Genomic DNA, 27,069 nt, shown 5'->3' on the forward strand with positions numbered 1-27,069 from the left:
GTTCCCTCCTGATGTCCGAGCTCCTTACCCTATCTCTGAGGCTGAGCCCGGCCACCCTACGGAGGAAACTCATTTTGGCCGTTTGTACCCGCGACCTTGTCCTTTCGGTCCCGACCCAGAGTTCGTGACCATAGGTGAGGGTCGGAACGTAGATGGTCCGGTGCAGCGCCTGCTTTACTGCTGCAGCCGCACCGAGATACTTGAACTCCTTCGCTTGAGGTAGGCACTCCATCCCCAACTGGAGGGAGCAATCCACCAGTTTCCGGCAGAGCACCATGGCCTCGGATTTGGAGGTGCTAACTCTCATCCCCGTCGCTTCACACTCGGCTGCAAGCCGCCCCAGTGAATGCTGGAGGTCACGATCCGAGGAGGCAAACAGGACCACATCGAGACCCCCGAACCTGACGTTCTCCACCCCCCGACTGCGCCTAGATATCCTGTCCATGAAAGTCACGAACAGGACCGGTGACAAAGGGCAGCCCTGGCGGAGGCCAACACCCACCGGGAACGTGTCTGACTTATTGACGAGAAAGCGGACACAGCTCCTACTGCAGTCGTACAGAGACCGGATCGCCCGTTGTAACGGGTCCGGCACCCCATACTCTCGCAGCACCCCCCACAAGAACCCCCGAGGGACCCGGTCGAAAGCCTTCTCCAAGTCCACAAAGCACATGTAGACTGGTTGGGCAAACTACCCCTCCAGTAGTCTTGCGAGGGTAAAGGGCTGGTCCACTGCTCCTCTTGAATCCGAGGTTCGACAAACAGTCGGAGCCTCCTTTCCAGCACCCTGGCATAAGCCTTCCCCGGGAGGCTGAGTAGTGTGATACCCCGATAATTCGAGCACACTCTCCGGTCCCCCTTTTTGAAAATGGGAACCACCACCCCGGTCTGCCAGTCCATGGGCACTGATCCCGACCCCCATTGACCCCACACTGAAGAGGCGTGTCAGCCAAGACAGCCCAACAGTGTCCAGCGCCTTCAGCATCTCAGGGTGGATCTCATCCACCCCCGGCGCCTTGCCACCAAAGAGCTTTTTGACTACCTTAGCAAACTCCGCCAGGGATATGGGTGACGTCAGGACCGCTATGCATATTACAAAGCGGAGGGAAATAAACTAACCAGGATTCCCTAGTAGCAGCAAGCGAAGGGGGAAGAGCCCAGCGCCGAATCCCCGTCCGATGGGCGGATTCGGGAAATGTAGCGTATGGAAGACCACTTGCCCGGTGTCCTTCTGATCGAGGCTAAGCCCGTGGACGGTGTGAGGCCGGAAACGGCCCCTGTCGCGCTGGGGTCCGGTCTTCTCAGTTGGGTTGTTTGGGAATGCAGCCCAAAGTGTCCAAATATGTCCCCAGAGCAACATTGGACGTAACAATGGTTCCTATCACATATTAAACCAAACAAAAATCCAATCTTCATTAAAACAAGTTGTACAAATAATAATATATAAACAAGCATATTAAAGCTACTGCAGATGTAAAAACAAACGCATTTAACTTACCAGAGCTGCTGTTCACTATTTAGCTGCTGTTCCTCCTTTCTTTGTTCATAAAGAGTTTAATCTCATGGTTGTTCAGTACATCCGTGCGTTTTAGTTCCAGTAAGAAGTCCTTCTGGATTCATGGACGCCAGTGAAGACAGTCGAGCCTCCCCAGTTGTATTTCTTGAATAGGTTTTAATGCGTTTGAGGGCTGAAAATGTCCGCTCCACAGAGGCAGCAGATATTGGGATTGTCACCGCCCAACATGTCAGGCTAGCCCACTGACCAATCACGTACTTGTAGGCCAGCTAGAAGGCACTGGCACGTCAAAGAATAAGCCCAACATGTCAAACTAAAGATCTGATTGGTTGAACACTATGACAATCAACAATATCGTCCCCATTCAATTAAACTGCACATGGATTCACTTGTGAGTCTGCAGGCCTCGGGCCTCTCTTCTTACCGAGAGACACAGAGGTGAAATCTGATTGGATAAAAGCTCTACCTCTTAAACCCTTGGCCTATTTTGAGACCTCTGCTCGAAAATGTCATACTCAAACTCTAGAGAGTGTAAATCTCTAACTACAAAGTCTATTTGAATAATTTAAATGGAAAAATAACACAAATAAATGTGAGTTTTGTTAATATGTGTACATATCATTGTATATGTTACTGGTAAATGCTGAAACGAATGTTACACACAGCTCAAATTGAAAATGTTCAGGTTCGCCTTTTTTTGTGTGCCTAAAAAGCACTTTTATTGATTTTAAATGATGCACAGGCAGGCCTAAACTCTCCCAAATCATATCACAACATGTCAGCAGTCCTTTTAAAAAAGAAATTGGCTTTGATAGAGTGAAGTATGCCTGAGAAATCAATACTGGTGTACAGGTCAGCTGAGGTCAGCCGACGTCAATTCTGATTTTGGAAAGAGCATATATCGCTGTCTTATTGTACTTTTAAATACTATATATCTATATATTTCACTTATTTTATCACTATTAGTGTTCAATCTATCTAATACAGAAGTTTGGCATCATTTTGAGAGCCTGGGCCATATGAAAACTTGTAAAATATGGCTAATTTTCGTCAGAATTTCAGTTTTACGTGATGTATTTGAACCTAACACAGCCTGTGATCGGCCGATTTGCGCAATTTCCACAGGTTTGAACCCGGCAGAGGCAGGGCAGTGCAGTGATTTGTAACTCTTTGAGTTATTTACAGAATTTTAAGCCAATAAAATAATCGAAAACTGTGATCCGCCCCCATGGGTCAAACCCATTGGCCAAAACTGAAATTATTATTCATTCGTCATAGAAGCTCGTCAGAGACTCAGTTTTTTTCACACATGAGGAGAGAGAGTGCTGTGAAATGGCCACACGGATTAATTTTTTTTTTTTTTTCGATTTTCATCCAGGAAACATCTAAAAGGTACGGAGCGTTTCAATGTTTATGATGATGGGCTGAGTTGATATCTGTGGCAGATCAATAGTAACTTTATAATGGTTTAAAGTAGAATAATTTGGAGGCGATAGTTCGATGCAGTTTGTTGTGCTCGTGCTCCTGGATATGAAGTGTGTGTGTGAAAGTGCCGTAGATCGCGGCTGGGATCGATAACGGAGAACATTGCTCGCCTTCTCCTGGCGAGAAATAGGTGAAATTGTGGTAGTACCTTGAAGTACTTAGTGTATATATGTTTTTGAGTGATTAAAATAGGTTACATGGTCCATTTGATCAGAATCTCTTCGTCATGTACGTTTTTGAAATATTTTAAAATATCATTTCATTCGTTCTCAAAAGTGATTTGTACTACATGTGTACACTCTTCGCCCCCCCTCTAGCCCCCCATTTGGGGGCTGCAAACAAGCTGCACTGGAAGCAGAGCAACTGAGGAAGACAGTAGCTGTGCAATGAGAAAATAAGATAATGGGGAAAAAAATACATGGAATATATTTATGAAGAATTATTACATTATAAAATAGCTATAACTTTGTGATTCTGTCTAGGCCAGCAGAGAAGGCTTTGCTGGCCTTGACGGCCCGCCACTGCTGAAAATATCTTCACTCTTCCTCTGCTCAGTCAGAGGAAGAGCACTGACCACTAGTCAGAGGAGTAACACCACTAGTCAGAGGAGTAACACCACTAGACAGAGGAGTAACACCACTAGTCAGAGGAGTGCCACCAGTAGTCAGAGAGTAACACCACTAGTCAGGGGAGTGCCACCACTAGTCAGAGGAGTAACACCACTAGACAGAGGAGTGTCACCACTAGTCAGAGGAGTGCCATCATTAGTCAGGGGAGTGCCACCACTAGTCAGAGGAGTGCCACCACTAGACAGAGGAGTGCCACCACTAGTCAGAGGAGTGCCACCACTAGTCAGAGGAGTGCCATCATTAGTCAGGGGAGTGCCATCACTAGTCAGAGGAGTGCCACCACTAGTCAGAGGAGTAACACCACTAGTCAGAGGAGTAACACCATTAGTCAGGGGAGTAACACCAGTAGTCAGAGGAGTAACACCACTAGTCAGGGGAGTGCCACCACTAGTCAGGGGAGTAACACCAGTAGTCAGAGGAGTAACACCACTAGTCAGAGGAGTAACACCACTAGACAGAGGAGTGTCACCACTAGTCAGAGGAGTGCCACCACTAGACAGAGGAGTGTCACCACTAGTCAGAGTGCCATCATTAGTCAGGGGAGTGCCATCACTAGTCAGAGGAGTAACACCACTAGTCAGGGGAGTGCGTCCACTAGTCAGAGGAGTAACACCAGTAGTCAGAGGAGTGTCACCACTAGTCAGAGGAGTGCCACCACTAGTCAGAGGAGTAACACCAGTAGTCATAGGAGTGCCACCACTAGTCAGGGGAGTAACACCAGTAGTCAGAGGAGTGCCACCACTAGTCAGAGGAGTAACACCACTAGTCAGAGGAGTAACACCACTAGTCAGGGGAGTGCCACCACTAATCAGAGGAGTAACACCACTAGTCAGTGGAGTGCCACCACTAGTCAGAGGAGTAACACCAGTAGTCAGGGGAGTGCCACCACTAGTCAGAGGAGTGCCACCACTAGTCAGAGGAGTGCCACCACTAGTCAGAGGAGTAACACCACTAGTCAGAGGAGTGCCATCATTAGTCAGTGGAGTGCCATCACTAGTCAGAGGAGTAACACCACTAGCCAGAGGAGTAACACCACTAGTCAGAGGAGTGCCATCATTAGTCAGGGGAGTAACACCACTAGTCAGAGGAGTAACACCACTAGTCAGAGGAGTAACACCACTAGTCAGAGGAGTGCCATCATTAGTCAGGGGAGTGCCATCACTAGTCAGAGGAGTAACACCACTAGCCAGAGGAGTAACACCACTAGTCAGAGGAGTGCCATCATTAGTCAGGGGAGTGCCATCACTAGTCAGAGGAGTAACACCACTAGTCAGAGGAGTAACACCACTAGTCAGAGGAGTGCCATCACTAGTCAGAGGAGTAACACCACTAGTCAGGGGAGTTCCACCACTAGTCAGAGGAGTAACACCACTAGTCAGAGGAGTAACACCACTAGTCAGAGGAGTGCCATCATTAGTCAGGGGAGTGCCATCACTAGTCAGAGGAGTAACACCACTAGTCAGAGGAGTAACACCACTAGTCAGAGGAGTGCCATCACTAGTCAGAGGAGTAACACCACTAGTCAGGGGAGTTCCACCACTAGTCAGAGGAGTAACACCACTAGTCAGAGGAGTAACACCACTAGTCAGAGGAGTGCCATCACTAGTGAGAGGAGTAACACCACTAGTCAGGGGAGTAACACCACTAGTCAGAGGAGTGCCACCACTAGTCAGAGGAGTAACACCACTAGTCAGTGGAGTGCCACCACTAGTCAGAGGAGTAACACCACTAGTCAGGGGAGTTCCACCACTAGTCAGAGGAGTGCCACCACTAGTCAGAGGAGTAACACCACTAGTCAGGGGAGTTCCACCACTAGTCAGAGGAGTAACACCACTAGTCAGTGGAGTGCCACCACTAGTCAGAGGAGTAACACCAGTAGTCAGGGGAGTGCCACCATTAGTCAGAGGAAAATAAATACATATAAATAAATAAACAATAGTATAAACAAAAACAATAGTTGACTACATGCAATTTAATATTCATTTATCCATGTACACAGTCATTTTTGTGTGTGCAGAAAATCCTATCGTAACAACAATGGGTGTTCTCAGGAAATGTGGCTCCGCCCGCTCAGCTCGGCAGCTTCTTGACGAGTGCCGAACGAGTGCCGCTCGTTTGCCACTGTTGTGACGCCTGACTGACACTTGCCATTGTCAGTAGTCGCACTCGCTGTCTCTTCGAAAGATTGTGAACTATGCCTGGGCAGGGCGAAGCCAGAGGAAACTCTGGTGGAAGCTCATAGCGGTCCCGACGGGCAAATTGGTCGTCCGACCTGGATATAGGGGCGAAAGACTAATCGTACCAGCAGCTGGTACTCTCCGAAGCTGGACTCAGAGTTTTTCCCCACTGCATTCACGTGAATATGGTGTATAGAAAGTGTTGAATCATAATTCTCGCGGTACCTACGTTGCCTGAAGGCAACGTGATTGTGGAAGGTCGTCACGCCCCCCCACGCCAGATCATGGTCAAAAGTCTGAACTGAAAAGAAACGATCTGAAAGTGAAAAAACGATTTGAAACCGAAAAAAAAACTGTATAAAATAAGTTTTTAATCTGAAAATATAAAATCTGAAAGTGAAAAATATAAGACCTCAAATATCAAAATGTATATGAAAATGAAAAATTAAAATAAATATTTTATTCAAAACAATTCCAGAACTGAATCTTCTGGGTCTCCTCCTTCCCAGTTATTGATGTGTTTCAGCCACAAATGTCTGCACATAGTGTCACTACACCTCCTCATTGCTTCTTTCATGCTCGTTATGTCCGAGTGTCTATAGTGAAGTGGTGTAAATACCTGCTTCCTGCTGTGTGAATACTGGCCAACCTCTGTGTGTCTGTGCATCCCAGTGCGTGTGACTGATCCCCCACTGGTCTCAGATCTGAGGAGGCACAAGGTCCTACCACATGAGCAGAGCTCCCTGACTGTGCTGCTCCTGCACTAGTCACTCATTCAGGGGCTCCATATTCTCAGGATAGAAGCCACCAAGAGCAACATTCAGCATTTTTACACTTCAACTTTTAAATCAATTCAAAATAGATGAAATCAATAATTCACCCCTAAAATGAATGAGTCTTGTAAATTACACTTAAGAAAAAAGATGAAACCTAACAGCTTAATGTACTGTAACTGTAATGGACTTGTATAGAACCTGTCTAGTCCTCTGAGCACTCAAAGTAGTGTACAACGCTTACATTCAACCATCAGAGCACACATTCACACACTGATTGCAGAGGCTGCTGTTCAAGGTGCCACCTGCTCATCAGATCTACGGATGTGACTGTGACCCTGTTTTCTTCTATGACATTACTCTCTCAACAGCGAGGACAAATATTGGACACATAAAGTGGCCTGAATGTATTTAATACCGTCTTTCAACCAAGTCCACTCTTCGTCAGTGGCTCAGGTGTTACACCACGCCCACTCATCATCACGTGACTGAAGTGTCGACACCTGTTGAGACCATGACATGCAGTGGAAAGTCTGACAAAGCGATCCTTGAGTTAAGAGGATTTTGTTATCCAAAGACAACCGACAGGTAATAATTAAAAACGTCTTACACACCATGAAGCCTTAAGAAAACAAAGAATCCACACATCGTCCATCATGTACACACTTTATTAATAATGTTTTGGTCCTCACACATTCATCTGGTAGGATTCATATCATGCTCTGAATGTCTGAAGATGAATTGTTGTTAATAAAGTGTGTGCAGGACTCTTTGGTATCGTCACACAGATACATACAATTCAATACCAAATAATTACAATACTTCTGTGATTGGTTGAAATCTGGACATGGAAATGGAGCATTTTGACCACGTAATATTGATGACCAGTATAACACAGTAACCAAGCATTAGTGTGACTGATCCTCACTTTACCTTACCTGGTAAGGGTCTGTCCAGCAGCCCAGCAGCTCTGCTGTCCATGTGCCGACTGTACAGGCTGCTTCTGGCAACTAGACCCAGTCTGCACCAGAGAGATGGTGACCGCCAGCAAGGAGGATGAAAGCATCCCAAAACATCCAGAGAGGGGTGAAAAAGAGGGAGGACAGGAGTACATGAGGGGATGGACATGCAAGTCAAAAGACAGTTTGGGACAGACAAGGGCAAGAAAAAAAAGGGGGCAAAAAAAGGACATAATTACAAAACTGAGTAAAACCCAAATACGACAAAACACGAATGAGAGTAAACACACATGGTGTATGAATAAAACCAAACGCATAAGAAATAAAAAGCCCAAGAATGAAAAGAAGTAGAGTAGAAAGAGCAGCCTCAGCTCATATAATAATAATAATAATAATTAAAGCTGCGAGCAGCAATGAACGGGCCCTCGCATCGTCCTGCACGTCAGGGGTGCCGGTGGGACTCCGGCCAGCGCGGCCAAGAACCGTTCTTGGCCCGCAAGCATCATTCCCGCGTGATGCTGGAAATGATGCTTAGTAAATTGTGCACTGCTTCCTGTATCCGCTGTGTGGTGCTACAGAACACGTGCAAACATGCATTTTGTTGCTCTATATCAAGTGTAAACCACATCTTGTAAAAGTCATGCAAATCGGATGGTGTTTGTCAGAAAACGCAGACTTTTTTTGCCAGCAGGGGGCGCTGTGAGTATTAGTGGAAATTAGCTTGTAGACATCCTCAGGCCATGAGTGTTATCAAGCATGGGAACTTTGGAACTGTTAGGAACAAGTCCAGTTGTGTTAAATCAGCTTTTTAAGAGGGGGAATCATGTAAAGTAAGCCATTCCGTCAAATGTAAAGCTTTTGATAACTTTTAATCACAACGTTGTTGAGATTGTACTGACCAAATTGACAAAGTCCCTAGGAGGAGTTCGTTATAGTATTATTATTATTAAGTATAGCGACTACAAATGACACAAAAGTCAAAATGGCCGAATTCCGGTATAGTTTACAGCATGGTCCCAAGAGACTTATTTAAGTCTCTATGAGTCTCTATCTCATACATGTAGGTGAAACGTAGAGATGGGGCAGCCCTTTTGAACATTTGTAGGGGGCGCTATGGAGGAAATTTAAAACGTCTAAGCCAAAAAGTCATATAAAATATGTCTTCCCATTACCTATGACCTATGTGCAAAGTTCCATGAAATGTTGAGCATCGCAAGCCACTGAACCATCAGCTTCCTTTTTGGTTTAGAAGTTATGTGTATTGGTATATAAGCCACGCCCCTAAGAAGTGTATTGGTCTATCTTATAAACGCAAAGGGATATCAAAAAGCTTTCGGAAAATGTTGATGACCTACATCCAATAATGACCCACAGCAAATTTGGTGTCAATCGGACCAAGCGTGTCGGAGGTGTTTGCAAAAATGTGTTTTTCACAAAATTTCGGTCAGCGGAGTTTAGGGATCTGAGAGGCTTTTTTGTAGATCTAGCGAAATTGGACATGTGTGTTGAATTTTAAGTAAATCGGACATACTGGCCGAGGGGCGTCACCGGTCCAACTTGTAGGGGGTGCTGGAGAGCCATTTCTTTATACACAAATATGCAACCTATGTCAGATGGCTATTTTCACCAGACCTGAGAAGTCTGCACAATTTGGTGAGTTTTGGAGTATGGCAAATACTACAAAAATTAAAAAATGTGCCCAAAGTGTAAAAACAAAAATGAGAAAAAAAGAAAAAAAACCTTACAATTTCAATAGGGCCTTTGCTGGCCCGACGTTGTCGGTTGCTTGGGCCCTAATAAAGTGTGTGACAGAAGGCAATCTCACATGTGGAGTTCTGTGGCAGATACTTTAATGGGTTCTAGAAAAAGGCAAGCAGAGACAGAGCCATGGTGTTCTCCTCTGCTCAGTGGATCACCACTATGTTTTAACAACAGACTGCTCTTCTTCATGAGTGTGTCTACAGGCACACTTGTGTCCTGGTTATGACAGCAGGATGCTGTTGCAACACCTTAACCAGGATTCTGGACATTGTGTCTTTTTACAGAACGTAGTAGCTGAGATGGTGAAAACTCATGTATACTGGGATATGAAAACCCAGGACATTCAGAACATGACCAAAAACAGAATAAGATACTAGTGCACATGTTAACACACTTCATGTCACAGAAACTTCTAAAACAACACAGCCATTCCTTTAAAGAGTGCCAGTCAGAGGCAGGTCAATGGAAGCCCAGATGAGATCTATTAAGGGAACTATCGTATGAAGTATGAGCAGACGATGACAGTGAGAGGAGGAGACGGTGTACATCAAATAAGTAACAGAAGATAAATGCAGTGGAATGGAGAACAAAAGATGAAGGGAAAGAGAGAGACAGAGACAGTGTTTAGAAAGTTTTCAATCAACTGAAAGACACCAATTTATGAATGGAGCAGAAGCTAAATGGCATCAATAGTGATAGAATAATAAATGTGAATAATTTGGGACATCATTTCAATCTGGAAGAGGACTTTAACGACCGTTAAACTGCATTCAGTCACTAGGTATTAGTCTCTTGAACCTCTGACCACGTGCAGCGACACAGACCTCACTGTGACCCGTTTTCTTCCAATGTAATAGTCTAAAACAAACTATCCACAGTGAGATCTGTGGGTTATCCAGAGACACCATTTCTGGAAGGAGGGCACAAGGGATCGGTAATGTCAAACTAGAGACTGAGGATGTTCAATGGGTGCATTGCTTTCCAGGTATATTGACAATAAGAGGGTTTCTGAGCTGGTTCCACAGCAGAAGTGGCAAAAAATGAAACTCTTACAGAAATTGACAAAAGTCAAAAGTTTTTAATCCAAATCACAGCATGACTTTTTTATGCTGTTCCTCAAGTGTGTCAAATAAATGGTACCAACCCAAAACATTGTGGAACAACTTATGAGTCTTACTAGAGCATAACAATGGCCATCATATGTATACTTCCATCATAATGTTCTTTTACACTTTCACAATATAATGAATGAATTAATACATGTATTTCTGATTTATGACTGAACATGTCACACACCACTGAGCTCAATTAATCTTCAGGTTCTCAGTTTTCAGATAATGTATACCACTAGCAGGTACACAGAATATATGTCATATTCTGTGTACCTGCTGTCTCTGAAGTTATAAGAAAAAATGTTTTGTTTCTCTGTAGGGTTCTTTCCATAACCACACAGTTATAATAACAATCTGAGACCGTGAGTGACAAAAAAACAACTTTAAGCAGAAAACCAATTTCAAAAAGTGTCACTTAGATTAGCAATTTAAATTGAATTGCAATTTATTGTCATGGGACTTGTTTTTTGTCTTTAAAATCATTGTTTCGTTATTATTTTGTACACCGTAGCACTGAAAGAAGAGTATTGTATACCGTACGGAGAGAATGACAATCAATTCTACCTGGAACCTGGAACTTTAAAATCTTAATCCACTGAACACGCAGGGGTCTTAACAGATGCTACAGAGACAATTGACCCTTCGCTAAATCCCGCCCTCCAACACAGACTGGCCAATCATGCACAGCTCCACCCAGCTCTGAACAGTGTCCAACAACTATCCGTCTCTGCTCCACAGACTCATCAGTGTTTTCAGATGTTCCCCATGTTCAGGCTGCTTTAGTGGATTTGGAGCTGGTCATGGTAAACGTTGAGTAATAGTGATACTTGTTTCAAAACTTTACATTTCTACGTAGAAACCTGTGGAGCTAACGTTAGTAGAGTATGTTAGCACATCATTAACTAGCGTTAGCATGTCTGTGCTACGCTAGCTACTGAAGTTATACTGAATGTCTACACATGCTGACTGACTGACTGAGCCCAACACACTCACATTCAAATGTCTGAAATGTGGATTTCCATCCTGCAGTTACATGCAATGTTTTTTTGTTAAAAATGTTAAAAAAAATATTATTTCTTACCTGCTGCGTCTTGCTCTGCAGCGCTCGATGAGAGGGGACTGTGGGCTCTGGTCCCTGTGGCCCCCAGGGGCAGAAGCTGGGGAGGTGTGAGGGGGCGCCCTGCTGGGGGAGGATCCCACGCTGAGGGAGGGGGAGCACTGGGAGGATTCCGACCGCTGGGGGGAGTGAGGAGGAGCAAACGGCCAAGGACGAGCCCGCTGCTGCTGAAGCACCACTGAACAGGAAAAAAAAAAAGATATCTAGAGCTTTCACAATTTCACAGAAAGACCGGTTTGTCTAAACTTGAGAAAAGGGCCAAATGTTACTCATAACTGATAAGATTAGTTTGACATGGCCACCTGGAGTACTCATGAATAAAACACAGGGGCTGTTCTGTGCACAGAAGTCATTGCCGACTTACAGAAGAGTACTACAGCAATGTAGTAGTGCACTGCTGCTGGAGGATGACACCAGATCCCACACTTCCTATGATCTCGATCATGTCTTTTGTTAGACCCTCTGTGCCTGTTAAATGCTCACCTTGATGATACCATTGGGGTAAAGCTCCCCAGAGACACAGAAGACAGTAAACGGATGTTTTAAATTGGTGGGTCTTTATAGCCAAATCAAAGATAATCATTTTACAGTTAAAATGACAGTAAATACACCTGCCAGTCAGCAGTTATTACTAATCTACATTATAAATATATATATATATATATATATTTTTTATGGTGCGATATTTCACTCCTGCCCATCATGCTTCATACAAACTTAGGGAGTTATTGAAGTTCATCACCATGTCTTCTTAAATATTAAAAGATTGTGCCCCATTAGGACTTAAACAAGTAATGCTGTTTTTAGTGTTTGGCTTTGATACACAAACATGTCTGGCTGTAAATGCTAATCTAAATGTTTCTGTCATATTTAATAGAACTATATTTGAGATAGACTGTTGGTTAGTTAGACCTCGGCTGACCCTTGTACTTACGTTTTGTAATGCAGGGCATTAAACATGTGATGAACTCTGTGATCTATATGGCATAATAGGAGCACAGGCAGAGCAACTTGGCCTAAATATAATACAGTTTGACGTCCATCTCATGGTAGAAGGCTTAATATAAACTCCCCTCATCAAATACAAACATGACAGTTGAAAAACAGTTTTCATACACCACACCAGTCAATGTCCCTGTCTATGGCTGTTCACCTTCTCTCTCCATTAAAGAGTAGGGTTTGATCTCTCCGTCCGGCTTTCTGAGGGGAACCTTTCTCAACTGCGCCGCTGTGGAGGAGAACACACTCAGAACATGATGGGATCTCCCTCCCTCACACACTGTCCTTCAGAAGCTACATGACAACAGTATTTCCTTTGCCAGTGTTAGAAAATGATCCAGTGGTGAAGCCTGTGAAAGCTTGAAGAGAGGATCCGCCCCAAAACACAATTCACATACTGGTCTTGAGATCTTCAGCAACTTGAACCAGATTTGGGAACAGGAGCAACATTTCTGTCAACAAAGACCGGACTTATTGAGAGACTTAACAATCGTCTCTTCTGCCATGTGAAATAGTTGCTCTTGCTCACAGTTACTGGAGTAGTTTAAGATGTTTTTGAGGTGGATTTGAATCATCTTTACTGAGGGGCCTTCGACACAAATGAATGAATGGTTACAATGATTGGTAGCCTCCATCTGACACCAGCCATATTGTTAGAACCAATGTTTCACACATGCATTTTGCTTCCTTTCATGCTATTTGGTTCTTATTGGTGTTGAAGAATAATTAACAGTTGGTACAAAACATGTCCATGAGCACCACGCAGCGCAAGACACACTCACCAGCACACACCAACAACACTGTTAACCTAAGACAGTATGCAGGTGAGAGTTATCATTATGAAATAATAATGTATTACTACTAGTATGATCCATCAACATCAATCATCATAGTTTAAATGGATTAAAGGAAAAACACATTTATATCAAGCCATTGAGTCTAAAAGTGTGTGCATCTGATTTGAATGTAATCTCCTTTGCTAGAGAAGTAATGTCAAATTTGAGTTTGCACATCATCAAGCTAACTCCTTTATTAACTATCGCCAAATGTCAGTTTTTATTAAAAAGAACCGCCATGCTACCAGGTAGAGCAGGTAACTCGCTGCCTGAGGAACAAACAGAGGTAAGGTGAAACCAGATCTTCTGGGTTTAGTTTCAAATGATGGAAAACTGTCACACTGACATTTTGTAAAAACGCTGAATATTAGAAAGAAGCTTCACAACTAGAAAACAGTGCGTGTGTCTGTGTACCATTGGCCTTGTTTTGTAGGCTGCAAGCTGCAGGTAGACCCGGCTGGCTGAGAAACTAAGTGACACTAAGAGCTTCATACATAGAGTATGGACTTAATTATGGGACAAAGGAAGGAGGACGTGATGCTGGGGACGTATGAGAAAAGAAAAGTCCTTACAAACAGCCGTACAGCCCCTGATCCGTCAGAAGAGAGGAGGGCGAGCCTGGGAGAGTTTGATGAAACAAAAGATTTTGGAACTGGAATAAAAGCAGATCAGCAGTCCTGGGTTTTTTAGACTCGCAGAATCTCTAATGAGGGGGACCCTTGTCTTCCACATGGACATGTGCAACAAAAGATGAACTGATTGTGATGCCAAAAGCAAGAGTTCACAGTAAAGCTGTAGCATGCAACATATGTGTATTTACAAAAGTATGTGGTTGTTATGGCATTGAACAGCTTCTTTTTCCAGACAAATGTAAACTGATTTTGGGTTGAGATAGAATTTGCAAGGAAGCCAGTCGAATACAGGTTCAGCTGGTAGGGACGTCAGGTTTGAACCCACGCACTTACCTGAGCTCAACGCTCATATTACCACAGAGAAGAAAAACTATTACATAACACCTTTCACAACAAAAAAAACAAAGCCATGGCATCAGAGTAGTGGAAAAGTTACCTGATCTGTTGAGGAAGAAGCCTTGAAACACCACAAAGTTATTGGCCTGGACAGAATAAAAAGAAAGAAAGATAAGTCAAGGTGCTCATGATAAAGGTGGCTGTGAGTAATGTTGTTTTACAATAATGCTAACTTAAGTGTATAGATTGAAAATAAAATCATTAAAAGACAGATTACAGTAAGCTCATGTAAGCATAGGGTTAAAGATGTGAAGCTATCTTTTAGCACCTTGGATTGTTAATACTACCGCTTTGTCTTATGTTACACATCCAGAGAAAGTACAGACTGTACCTGAGGAACACTTGGTGTCAGGCAGTAATGCTTCGCCAGGAAAGACAGGAATTTGGGCGAGGGCCTGTCATAAGCCATCAGAACTGGCTCTAAATTCTTGTGCTGCAGAAGAGAGAGAGAAAACATGCTGTCACTGATAAACAGCACAAAGCTATGAACTGTGATCATCATCTGTACTGCGGGTGGCAGATAACTGGTTTTACAATATTCAGATGTTTCTCTCAACAAAGTTGTTAAAGACTAACTAAACCCCAGAGTTTTAGCTGAAGTGCCTCAAACCTTGAAATTCAAAATGCAAAAACGTATCAACATGGGTAGAGATGGGGGGCTAAGACACAACCAGTCATGTCTATTCTCAGCTCATTTTCCGTAACCACTGTAGCATTACAGTCACAGCACTGAAGAGGCCTTTTCTCTCTTTTCTTGAAATTAAGACATCAGCACATTACAAAATCAGGTAAATCAGTTTTATTGACTGATTATCTGGTGATAGCGATGTGCTTTAAGCTGTGACATGAGTGTGTGGATGAAGCATTACGTTTTTCTATTTTTCATGTAGGCTGGTTAGTTAGCGAGCTAGCTTGCTAGTTCCACCTCATGCTACAGTCACAGAACATAAAAAGCACCTCATGAAGTGCTGGCCTTGGTCTACTTTACTTTAACATGTAGCTGGACTTTACTGTTTTTAGCTTACCATTCATTAAAGCTGTTACCTTTTGAATTAGCTGATGCTAATCACTAGTGTTTATGCTAATATATGCATGCTGACTATTGTGATTATGGTTAGGTAACTTCTGTATAGGGTCTGTTATCATGAGAAATACAGTACACACTCATAAACATTTGTGAATTTGAGTTTAGATGCAAGGCTGGGATGTGTGTATTCATTGTATTCATAAATACCCATATACAATTTGGGGTTTAATTAGTCTTTAAAGTTATTTCGGGCATCCCGGGTTCCTGAAGTCCCAATCCTTTTCTGCATCAACAATGTAGGTGACAGAGTAAGGATGGACATGAGCATGGGTTTGAAAGATCAATACTAAAGATCAGTGCTAAAGATCAGTACTTTCACATATCTGCACCGCTAGCTGCGTAAAGTGGGTATTACTGTTTTGACATAGCACTTGAGGGCCTACATACTACTGTTCAATTATTATTAATCCAGGAGACCCCTGCCTTTATATGTTGAGGAACACTAGAGACAGAGCTGGACAGAGATATTAGCCAGGTCAATATATCTATACAGTTTACAAACTCTCAAACAGAGACATCAGTATGAGCATCAAAAATCCAGAAATGGTCCGGCTATAATTGTGGATATCATTAAAAGAAAGCTTTCACAGATGTATATTTATAGTGGGGGAAATATTTATGGAGCAGCCAACCTTTGCAGCTCTATCAGGCATAAGGTCAGTGCTGTCACAATAACATTCTTCATATCTGTATTCCATCACAACACATCAAGGCGAGCAATCAAGCCCAGACCCTATTCATGTTTTGAACTAAGGAACCTGAAGGTGACTGTAAAAACATCTTCCACTGCACTGAGCCTGCTTTCTAGTAATTTGACCCAGAGAGTAATGTTTCACCTGCAACATGAAATCAAACAGCTCCAGCCCGTAGCCATGTCGTTGAAAGTTCTCTGCTATGTAGAAATCCAGAACACACAGTGGCTCTGCCTCTATGTGCACACCCTGTCGGTCCTGTGGAGGAAATACAACCAGTTAACCTGAATAGCCGATGAAGCAAATTCATATCGACATATAATCAGTGAAGGATGTGGAATTATAGCTGGACTGAGTATTCAGAAATGAAGACAATTAAAGAAAATAAGTGACTTACCAGCAGAAATAACTTCTTGTAGCCGACCTTGAGGAATCCCACGACCACACCACGTCCTCTGTATGTGGGGAGAGGAGGGGCAGAGAGTTTGGTTGGGATGGAGGAAGTAGAGCAGCAATGAGTAAGACCCTACAGTCCATGCATGGTGACCTCAGTGTGACTCAGCGATAGTGAGCTGAACAGGTCCAGCTGAAGAGACAAACAGTGAAAATATGTGTGTGTGTGTGTGTGTGTGTGTGTGTGTGTGTGTAATGAGTGAAAGCTGAGGGAAGGTGTGCGATGTACCCGTTGCTCTCTCCGTCCTTCAGCAGGTAGAGCTGATGCCTCTGGGACTGCAGCTTAGAAGCACTGGTTATAGATGCTGGGAGCTGTTGGGCCTGTGGACAGCAAACATGTACACTGGTAAACGGCTATCAACTTTTTTCAGTACTAGTGCTGATATGACCTCAGAGTTTTGGTACCACAACAATACTTTTAACAATACCTTACTTTGCAAAAGATCAACCTCGTAATGACCATCAGTAAATCCCTACCCACCCTGTGTTATCTTCTAAAAGGAGCTTAGTTCTTCTTGTATGTCTCCACAGTGAACCAATAATCAAAAAAGGGAAAAGTCTTGATGAATTCAAGTAAAGGCGGGTCGTGTAACAACAGAGAAACTATGTCAAACCATCCGTTTTCAAACTGTCACAACTGGTGCAGTATAATCTAATTTAATCCTCATTTATCCAGCCGTATGCTCACTACTTCCCCAACACATGCATCTTCATTAAAACTACTAAGAAGAGTTTGTTTTGATATAGCTTTCTGTTGTTAAACTTTACTTTTCTACAGATGGTCATTCTGTGGGTGAAGTATGAAGACACTTTGTGCTGGAGCGAAGCGAGTTGAAATAGAAATTTAAAAAAAGTTTGCGTCATGGGGCAAAGGAATCATTTGAAAGGATTTACAGACTGTAATGTCAGCTAATGTTGTCACGAGGGGACACAAAGTAAACAGGACAAAGCGCTGCAGTCACTTTCACTCTGGGAAGTGTTTGAGCATAACACTTTTTACTGCTGTGATGAGCCATTTCCAATATGCAGAGTTTACAGAGCACCGCTTTGTCTGTCTGTCTGTCTAAAAGGAGGATCGTGGTTGAGGTTTTTTAGCTGCCGCTTGTTCTCCGGGGGAATGCATGTTTTGACCACACGCAGACATTCTTTCGATACGCCAACACTCATGCAAATAGACGTATTTTGATACTGTCATCTAGACTAGTTATTTGCATTAAAACACCCCATTTGCATGATTAGGATATATTAGGTTTTTCAAGGTTGACATGGATTCCACACAGCCTCACTGACCAAATGTGATCCTCCTGATCATCTATTCATTCACAATCCTCATATTCATTTGCAGCAAAACCTATTTCAGTCTCCTAAAAAAGGCCCGAATAACATATCTATATCAGTTAAAGTGTTTGCTATATTTCATATTTTCTGTGCTTTATCTTGCTGTCAGACACTCCAGCGGGAAACTGAAGCACTTACTGAAACTCCTTTGAAAACAACTGGAATATTACCTCTCACAACATTGAAGCTGCTGGTCTACCGCTGCCTCTGATTGGTCAGTTTGTTTGTTATTGTGGCTTTGAAGACCGGAGAGATAAATATAATGGCTACACTTAAACTGATATTGATTTTTTAGGTGTCTAAAATACGTCCACAGTAGTTCATTGCTTTGCTCCTGTGCTGCTCTGCTGTAGTTTCTCCAAACTCCATTTACTGTAGTAAAACCCTGACAAACACCTGAACTATCCCTTTAATTAATGACCATCTGGAGCTGAGTGATGGACCCCTCATCTTCTCACTGGGGATGCACTGACATATTTTCACATCAGTTTCATCATTTCATGTCATCAGGGAGCATATTCTGCTGTCTGCTCTCTGAGTCTGACAGTGCAGCGTGACAGGACGTCAAATAATGTTTCACTTGCAAAGTAGCTGTGTGCATAGCCGTGATATGATACGCACATACCAGTGCTATGACGTCTAATTCCAGTACAACTGAGAGAAAAAGCTTTCACTAATGTGTTGTAATGGTTGCTAACAAAGTTAATTCACCTTAAACATGGACAGGTTTAAGGTTAACCTCTACGGAGGAGTGCATTGACCAGGTCCCACCTCCAGCTGCTAAACGGTATGCAGTGCTACGTAAAGAGGAGGTTCCACAATGTTGCCCACTATGCCAGCAAGCAGGAAGGTAGCAGAACTACACTAACCACTACCTCCAGCCCCATGATTCAGAAACTATCTACAGTCCCTGACAAAAGTCTTGTCGCTTGGATACAAGTTGACCTTAAGTGCCCCTCAAATATATTTGTAATACATTTTTTTTTACAAGAAATGGCTAATTTCAATCCCAACAGCTTTTGAAATAATGTTTTGGTGCCAAACGAAACTGCTGAAAAGCATTCTAACGTTCACAGCTTGGTAAAGCCCACTGAGTCAGTTTTTGCAAAGACAAAAGTCTTGTCGCCTTGTCATATGATGCACCCAATCCTAGATTACAGTCTCACCTGTGATCAATAATTGATCAATCAATTAGTGGGTGTGTATAAAAAGAACCCCAGCACACCAGACCTTTGCATCAACTGCAACTTGACCTCTGACAACATGCCTAAGATTCACCCTGAGACCAAAGCATTGATTATCAAGAGGCTGAAGACCAGATCCACTGCTGAGGTGGCTGACACCTTCAATGTGTCTCAGCGTCAAGTACAAAGAATAAGAAAAAGAATTGAAGAGACTGGAGATGTTTTTGACAAGCCCAGGTCCGGCAGACCCCGCAAAACAACTGCTCGGGAGGACCGTTTGTTGGCTTGAAAATCCAAGGCCAGCCCCTTTTTCACTGCAGCAGAGCTCCACCAGGCCTGGTCACCTCAAGTCCCCGTGTCAACCAGGACAGTTTGTAGAATTCTGTCTCGAAATGGCCTCCATGGTCGAATCAGTGCCCAGAAACCATCACTAAACAAAAGGCAATTCCAAGGCCCATAGCCTGCTAAAAGGATGGACGCTGGAAAAGTGGCAGAAGGTGGATTTCTCAGATGAATCTTCGGTTGAATTACATCACAGCCGCCGCAAATATTGCAGGACACCTACTGGAGCCCGCATGGATCCGAGATTCACCCAGAAAACAGTTAAGTTTGGTGGCGGAAAAATCATGGTCTGGGGTTACATCCAGTATGGGGGTGTGCGAGAGATTTGCAGGGTGGAAGGCAATATCAATAGCCTAAAATATCAAGAAGTATTAGCTACCTCTTACATTCCCAACCATAAAAGGGGGCAAATTTTGCAGCAGGATCGCATACTTCCATCTCTACATCAAAGTTCCTCAAAGCGAAGAAGATCATGGTGCTCCAGGACTGGCCAGCCCAGTCACCAGACATGAACATCATTGAGCATGTCTGGGGTAGAATGAAAGAGGAAGCATGGAAGACGAAACCAAAGCATCTTGATGAACTCTGGGAGGCATGTAAGACTGCTTTCTTTGCTATTCCTGATGACTTCATCAATAAATTGTATGAATCATTGTCGAACCGCATGGATTCAGTCCTTCAAGCTCATGGAAGTCATACAAGATATTAAATATGGATCTCACAGCACCACTACTTAATTCACTGATGTTATGCAACATATTTTTGTATTTGAAGTAAATTATTTGTTCAATTTTCCCATTACTCTCTGTAGGCGACAAAACTTTTGTCTTGCCAAAATCTGACCTTTCTGTGTTCATTAAATGTTCAATCTTTCTTCAGTGAAGCAAATTTATTTTAGTATATTAAACATAATTTGGGAGGGTTTTAGCTTTCATATGAGCCATTTCTGAAACCAATGGATTAATTAAAAGTCAGGTTATAAGCTGTTGTTTCTACAAAATGGATAAGTGACAAGACTTTTGTCAGGGACTGTACTGTGAGACACCAGAGATTATGGTCATAGGGGGCCTCAACTGTGAAAACCTTCTCCAGAGCTACTGGCAAACGAAACTCAGGGACCAGAGAAAGTGGATCAACGTCCTATATGCATATATACATATAAATACATATATACTGTATATATATGCATATATACATATAAATACATATATACTGTATATGGGTCATTGACAAAACAGGCTTCTAAAAAGGTCATTTTTTTAATTATCTTCAAAATGGATGTCATGCATGTTTTTGTGTCCGGAACAATGTGGTGAAACAAGTTTAAGTTGTGAACCAACTTTTCATGTGTTTTAATAGTTTTTTAAAGTATTTTTTAACTTCACAGGCTAAAAAATGTCAGGTGGCGCGACCACATATTTATATAAAAATATATATTTTCCTAATATTTATTCAAACTGAAATGTTTGACAAGTATCCCTCAGAGTGTCTACTGTGTCTAACACATAGTATTTTGTGGTTGAGTTATATATATATATATATACAATAATTTATCATAGTTGCGTTCTCTTGGCCAGGTATTTAGTATATTTAACATTTGATTCAACATTTAAACATTTAAACATAATAATACAAATATACAAATGAATACATTTAGTACAATAGTTCTTCACATCATATTAAGCAAAAAAAGTCACTTTAACCTATTATTTATTGCTTTCAATTAATATTTTAGCTGGTCGCACCACCATGACATTTATCAGTTGTGCCACCTGACAATATCAGTAATCACAGGAAATATGCAGAAAATTTGCATTTTTATTTCAAATACAACAACATATTTTAGTCAACAGTCTCTTTTTAAGTAAAAGTAGTAAATATTTCATAGTAATCATGTTTAGCACATAACTGGAATAGACAAAATCACAGTCGCTTCCGCCTCTGCTGTTGCAGCTTCTACCTCATTGTAGCAGCGTTCTGCACACACTCCACACACACACTCCACACACACACTCCACACAGGACCTGCTGTCTGCTCCCTGTGTCGTGCTGATTTTGCTTTACTTGACAGTGGCGTCCTTAATAGTTAAACAATATTCATTGAAATGAAAATAGTTTGAAAGTGTATAATATCGTTAACTTAACACTGTTAAACTTTTGAATTTTTTTAATATAATGTTAGAGCTTTAAATATAATATAAAGTGACAGTTTTTGCAGTTGCATCACCTGATTGACTGGTTGCTCCACCTGACATTTGCAACTTATTTCAAATTAAACAGGCATCTACTAGGACACTAGCATTAGCTTTTGTTCTTGCTAACAACTTCATACATATACATTTTAAATAGAATAAAGACATTTATGATAAAATAACATTGTTCTAGTTTTACATTGGTTGTACCACCCGACATGGAAAGTGAACCACTCTACCTATAAGTTGAAAGTAGCTGTTTTTATCAATATTCAAAAGAGATATAAAAACATTTTCACTCAGCTATAAAGGTCAGTTGAGGTCCTCTTGATGATGCAATATCCTGTTTACTGTTTTGCACTTTAATTTCATAATAAAAGTCCTATCTTTACAGTTGTGCCACCCTGACATTAGAGAACATTCAAATTGTTGGACAAAAGTTTTTAAATTATTGCAACAGCTTAAAACTATTGGTATTTGTAAATATTGGTTTATTTGAATCGTTATAACAATAAAAGCATGCCATAGTATTTCATTTTGAATTTATTATCATTTAAATACCTTTTTTAATAGTTTTCTTAGTCTGTTCATCTGCTAGGACATTTTTAGGGTTTGAGATGCCAAAACATAAAATAATATATATTATTAGATTGTACTGAAAATGTATCAACACTGGATAGGTTTTATAGAATGAAATGATATATGTCATCAATTGATACAATTATTTTAAAAGGAAATAGTGGACTCGGACACAAAAATATGCACGTCATGTCATTGACCCATATATAGTTCTGTTTTGCTTTACTTTAAGTAGTGTTATAACTACTGGTTGATTAACTGGTTAGTCAATACATTAATTAGTCAATATTGTAATACTTGTACACAGCACAGGGCACAGTTAAACTAACCCAGCCTAGTATTAGGAGCAGAGGCAGCTACCGTACAGCCAGCGGAGGTGCTCATTGCAGGGTTGTAGAGCACCGCTCATTGCTCTTTACTCCAGGGAAGTGAAGAAGACGTTGGTTATAACTTTAGTATATCCAGTGCAGTCACTGAGCCCTGAAACCCTGCTGCTGCACTGTTTGCTTGTTTATTCAAAGTTTATTAATATTGAACCAGTCACCAAGTAAAAAGTAGATTCAATGAACGCTTCTTGAGTTATGCTAAAGACACAAGCACCTATACAGACAGAGACTCCTTGGTGTGTAGTTAATGCTGCTACAGCGCCATCTATTGGCCAAATGGCACCACATTTGTTAAGGTCACTTATTTAGCACAAAGCGTTCAGGAGATACAACAATAAATAAACACATACATATATATGGGTAATTTCCTAAGTTAGTTATTTTTATATCCAAATGTGCTCAGGAATTCACATTAATAAATAAAAACATCAAATAAAAAAAGCAGAATTTCAAGGACCAGTTACGTTTGATTATCACCATACCAACCACGGAGATCAGGTAGAGATGAATGTGTTTTGCCGATGGTAGCTAGCTAGTGTTCCATTGCATGCAATGACATCACGTAGCCCCAAAGGGGATGATGGTTACTTTCAACTTAACACTAGCTGTCATACAACACAGAAATGGTACTGGAATGTAGTGGGCGGTATGACCAAAAAATGTTTAAGATTCTGGCGGTTTCACGGTATTTTTTTTTTATATAGGTTTATAGTGGCTTACTCTACTGTCAGGAGCACATAGAATATAAAAACATTTGAATGTCATCGTGTATAAAGGCTTTGCTTACTATAGGGTGTGCTCGTTTGTTCGTATAATGTTGGGATAGCAGTTTGGTTGAAGTATTGTAAGACATATCTTGAATCCAGTGTTGTAATCATTGCTCTGAGTCTTTCTCGACTGTCTGTAGTGGGACCATGTCCTTGCAGAGCTGGATCGTTATTGCGTTCGTAATGTCGCTCCACCACTTGCTTTTCTTGTCATAGGCAGCGCCTCGAGCAAATGCCTCTTCAAGCGATGTCTGACCCTTTGGCTTCACTGTTTCACTCGCGTTAACGTTACCGGTTGACGACCGTAATTACACTCTTGGTATTCCAACACACGTTTTCTGCTGAGGTGATGGAGTAAGTTGCTCGTGTTACCACCAGCGGCAACAACAGTGGCTCGAAAGACTTTACAATATATAGTCTTTTGGTCTATGTCGAGTTTTTTAAACCAAAAAACTTCCAAACAGCAGACACAGCTCCTCTCTTGGGCACAGACTCTATCGGTGCATCTCCGGTCTGTCTTTGTTCATCCTGCATCGCTCTGTTCTGTTCTTTAATGTAACGTTACTGTAGCGACGGAGCCTCTGGCTGTTAACAGACTGTTGTGCATGAAGTGTCCATCTGTGTCTGTGGTTCACGTTTACCATGTTTTGTTAACTTAGTTAACTGTTATATTTGTATTATTACAGTTGTAACGTAAAAATCAAATATTTCATCAAAACCTAGCGGGCTAGCTAGCGAGCTGTACCCAGCATGCCGTTCGGCGGTGTAAGTTTATAAATGTACAATTATTAGTGTTACAAATTGTTTATTTCACAAACTGTTGTGTCGTGGTGTTTTGCCCTGTTAAAGAGCATTAGTTGTGGGTTGTTAATCGTTGTGTTATAAAGTTATAACCATGATTAGGGGTCCCTCTCAATACACTCTAGTGAAGTAGCTCCAACTATAGCGCTCTTGGCGGCATACCATATATTTTGCTGCCTGTTGAAGAGTTACAGCAGTTGTTTCGGCTATGCACCAATATGGCGGTGTGTGAAAAAATAATATCATACGGGAAATTAAAACTGGTATACTGCCCAGCACTACTGGAATGGTTTAGGAATGTTATGTCAGATGAAATTTTGCTAATGTCATGACGAACTAAATCCCGTCATATCAACCCCACTGAACATTTCTGGGGTGAAGTTGATTGCAGTGTCCACTCGACAGTCTGGACAGTTTCACAAAGCAATGAGGTCTGCATGCTCAGTTTTATGACAGGATTGCTAGAGGTGTTAAGTCAATACCACAGTGTGAACAAGCTGGTTCTAAGTGATACAGAATATATGTTTCTGAGGTCACAGAGTGTATATCTATAAAAAGAGTTTCTCTCCACTCTCCACATATGTTACACATGTCTACACATACAACTAAACAACAAATAAAATCAGAAACATATTACTACACGATCAGAGACTTACCTTTGCTGAGGCTCTCCCAAGTTCATCAATAACTGTGGCTATGTGGGCTTGAAGCTGTGGCCTACAATCACAACAGAGTAGTAGAATATGAGTGAAAAGCAGTGGTTAAATGACAAACAACAAAGGGAAGCTATTTCCTAGGTTTGAAACCACTTCCTGTGGATGCTCCGCCTCTTCCTCACAGTACTACTACATGCAGGAGGTCGATGGGCATGAAGTGTCCATGGTTCACGTTTACCATGTTTTGTTAACTTAATTTGGAACACACAGCCTGCTGTCATTTTCTCAATATTGTCCTGTTATATTTTTTATATTACAGTTGTAACGTAAAAATCAAATATTTCATCAAAACAACAGGAGCATTTAACTTTGTCGGCTTAAATGCACAGTTTAAACGGAGTTTGGAATGACATTCTCTCTATATAAGAGATCCAGAGATGGTCCTGTTGTTGGTAACTGTATATACAAATAGCACGCTAACGTAACGTTACAATAAAGAGAAAAGTGATTCACATATTCTGACTTACATTCCTGCTGATTTACGACCAGCAACAAGGGTCTGGTCCAAGATGGAGACCCTCTCGGAGAATAACTGGTTAATGTCAAAAGGAAACTCCATGATACCTCTTAGACAGATTCTAATATCTCAGTTAGCAGAGAAAACAGCCAATGCTAGTAATATTCAGCAGAGCTCAAGCGCTGAGCTACCTAGCCATCTAGCTAACGGAGCTTTTGGTTATCGGTCAAAGCTGATTCGTCAGCGCAAAAACAACAGTTAGCTAGCTGCTAGCAGTCCAAAGGTAACACCATTTCAACCACGCGTTGCCAAAGTTTGAGGGACACTTAATAACGCTCCGTGTGAGCTGCAATAACAGGCACCTGCTGTCTACTACGTTGTCATTGCAGCTCCATTGTGTCGTATGAGTCCCTCCCTAGCAACATAAAACCGTAATGTGTCTAAAAGTCACAGCGGCGTCTTTCTGCTGTAACTACTAACGCCTCGTTAAGAAACATGACTGAACATTTCCCAGAGTAAGACATTAAGTTGAACACGTATAAGATAATATCGGTAATACCGTAGAAATCCAACTTCTACTCCGTAATATAATTTTTCCACAATTGTTAGGGAACATTTGGTTCCGGTTTTACGGTAAAATTGATGAAGCTAGACGGAGGCTTGATTTGAACAGCTTCACAGCAGCATCCCTGCTATTCCTGTACTAGCCACTACTGTTACCACTAATATTGGTAACAATAGACTACATCTAGTTCATTTAGAATCGTGGTTATTAGTGAAAACATTATAATTTACATTCTGTCATTAGATGCTGTTTTGCATGCAAACAAAGAACAAATTATTTTATGGTACACAATATTTGCATAATTAGATGACAATTTGCTAGTACCGCCATTCTTTGATCAAAATCCTCTATCACTTTACAGACAGATTTAAAGGGATCTGTCTCATGATATAAGCTTGTAGCTAATAGGCTATTATTAACCTATTTAAAAAAAATGTACATACTGCTTTTGTATTAGCCTATATTATAGGCTATAATATATAAGCTATAATATAATGTATATTATATATAATATACATATAATATATGTATTAGCCTATATTATAGGCTAATACAATACCGTGCGCGATACACAGAGCAGGGGACCATGTAGTGACAGTCGTGACATGCCGGAGTGTAAATAAATTACGCAAAATTAACTCGTCCTTCAAGGGGGGCGGGAGGGCGGGCCGCCCCCCAATAACATGGTAGGGGAAACACTGAAATGGTTCAGAGACCAGAATAGATTTGGAATTTTGGATAAATTCAATGTATTGTAAATCCATATAAATCAATTTAGTATGCAATCAATATAATGTGTTTATATTTACAGTACAACTACTGTCATAAAGGTCCACTTAATCATTTTGGAACAGACCATTGACTGACAGTAGTCTGTAAAGTAATTTTTAAACACATTTTTAAACACCATGGCAACACTAGCTTATCTAATTTTACAAGTGAAAGCAGAAAAGTAAAAACTCTATAATGATCTTGACTGCTACCTTTGTGAAACTGTTTTTTAATTTTGGTGGACACAGTCATTGTTATGTGGATTCATCTCCATGGTTTCTGATTTCATTACATAAATAATAATTCTCATAATTTGATCTTCTTTATGTAAATGAGTGGACAATTGT

The 27,069-nt window shown here is 41.5% G+C and overlaps 1 protein-coding gene across 1 annotated transcript in view; it reads right to left on the reverse strand.

The window, feature by feature from the left end:
* atat1 (alpha tubulin acetyltransferase 1) overlaps positions 1-25,728 on the reverse strand; it is a 29,142-nt gene extending 3,414 nt beyond the window's left edge. Inside the window, exons 1-11 of the mRNA XM_079175599.1 lie at positions 25,397-25,728; positions 24,870-24,930; positions 16,854-16,945; positions 16,569-16,626; positions 16,316-16,429; positions 14,724-14,825; positions 14,433-14,478; positions 12,683-12,757; positions 11,494-11,707; positions 7,519-7,601; positions 6,427-6,511 (exon numbers count right to left, since the gene is read on the reverse strand). Coding sequence (XP_079031725.1) covers positions 6,427-6,511; positions 7,519-7,601; positions 11,494-11,707; positions 12,683-12,757; positions 14,433-14,478; positions 14,724-14,825; positions 16,316-16,429; positions 16,569-16,626; positions 16,854-16,945; positions 24,870-24,930; positions 25,397-25,488 — 1,022 coding nt within the window. The 5' untranslated portion in view covers positions 25,489-25,728. The remainder of the gene's footprint in view (positions 1-6,426; positions 6,512-7,518; positions 7,602-11,493; positions 11,708-12,682; positions 12,758-14,432; positions 14,479-14,723; positions 14,826-16,315; positions 16,430-16,568; positions 16,627-16,853; positions 16,946-24,869; positions 24,931-25,396) is intronic.
* Positions 25,729-27,069: the final 1,341 nt, after the last annotated feature.

The sequence above is a fragment of the Pholis gunnellus genome, assembly GCF_910591455.1.
Source record: "Pholis gunnellus genome assembly, chromosome: 16".
Lineage (NCBI taxonomy): Eukaryota > Metazoa > Chordata > Actinopteri > Perciformes > Pholidae > Pholis > Pholis gunnellus.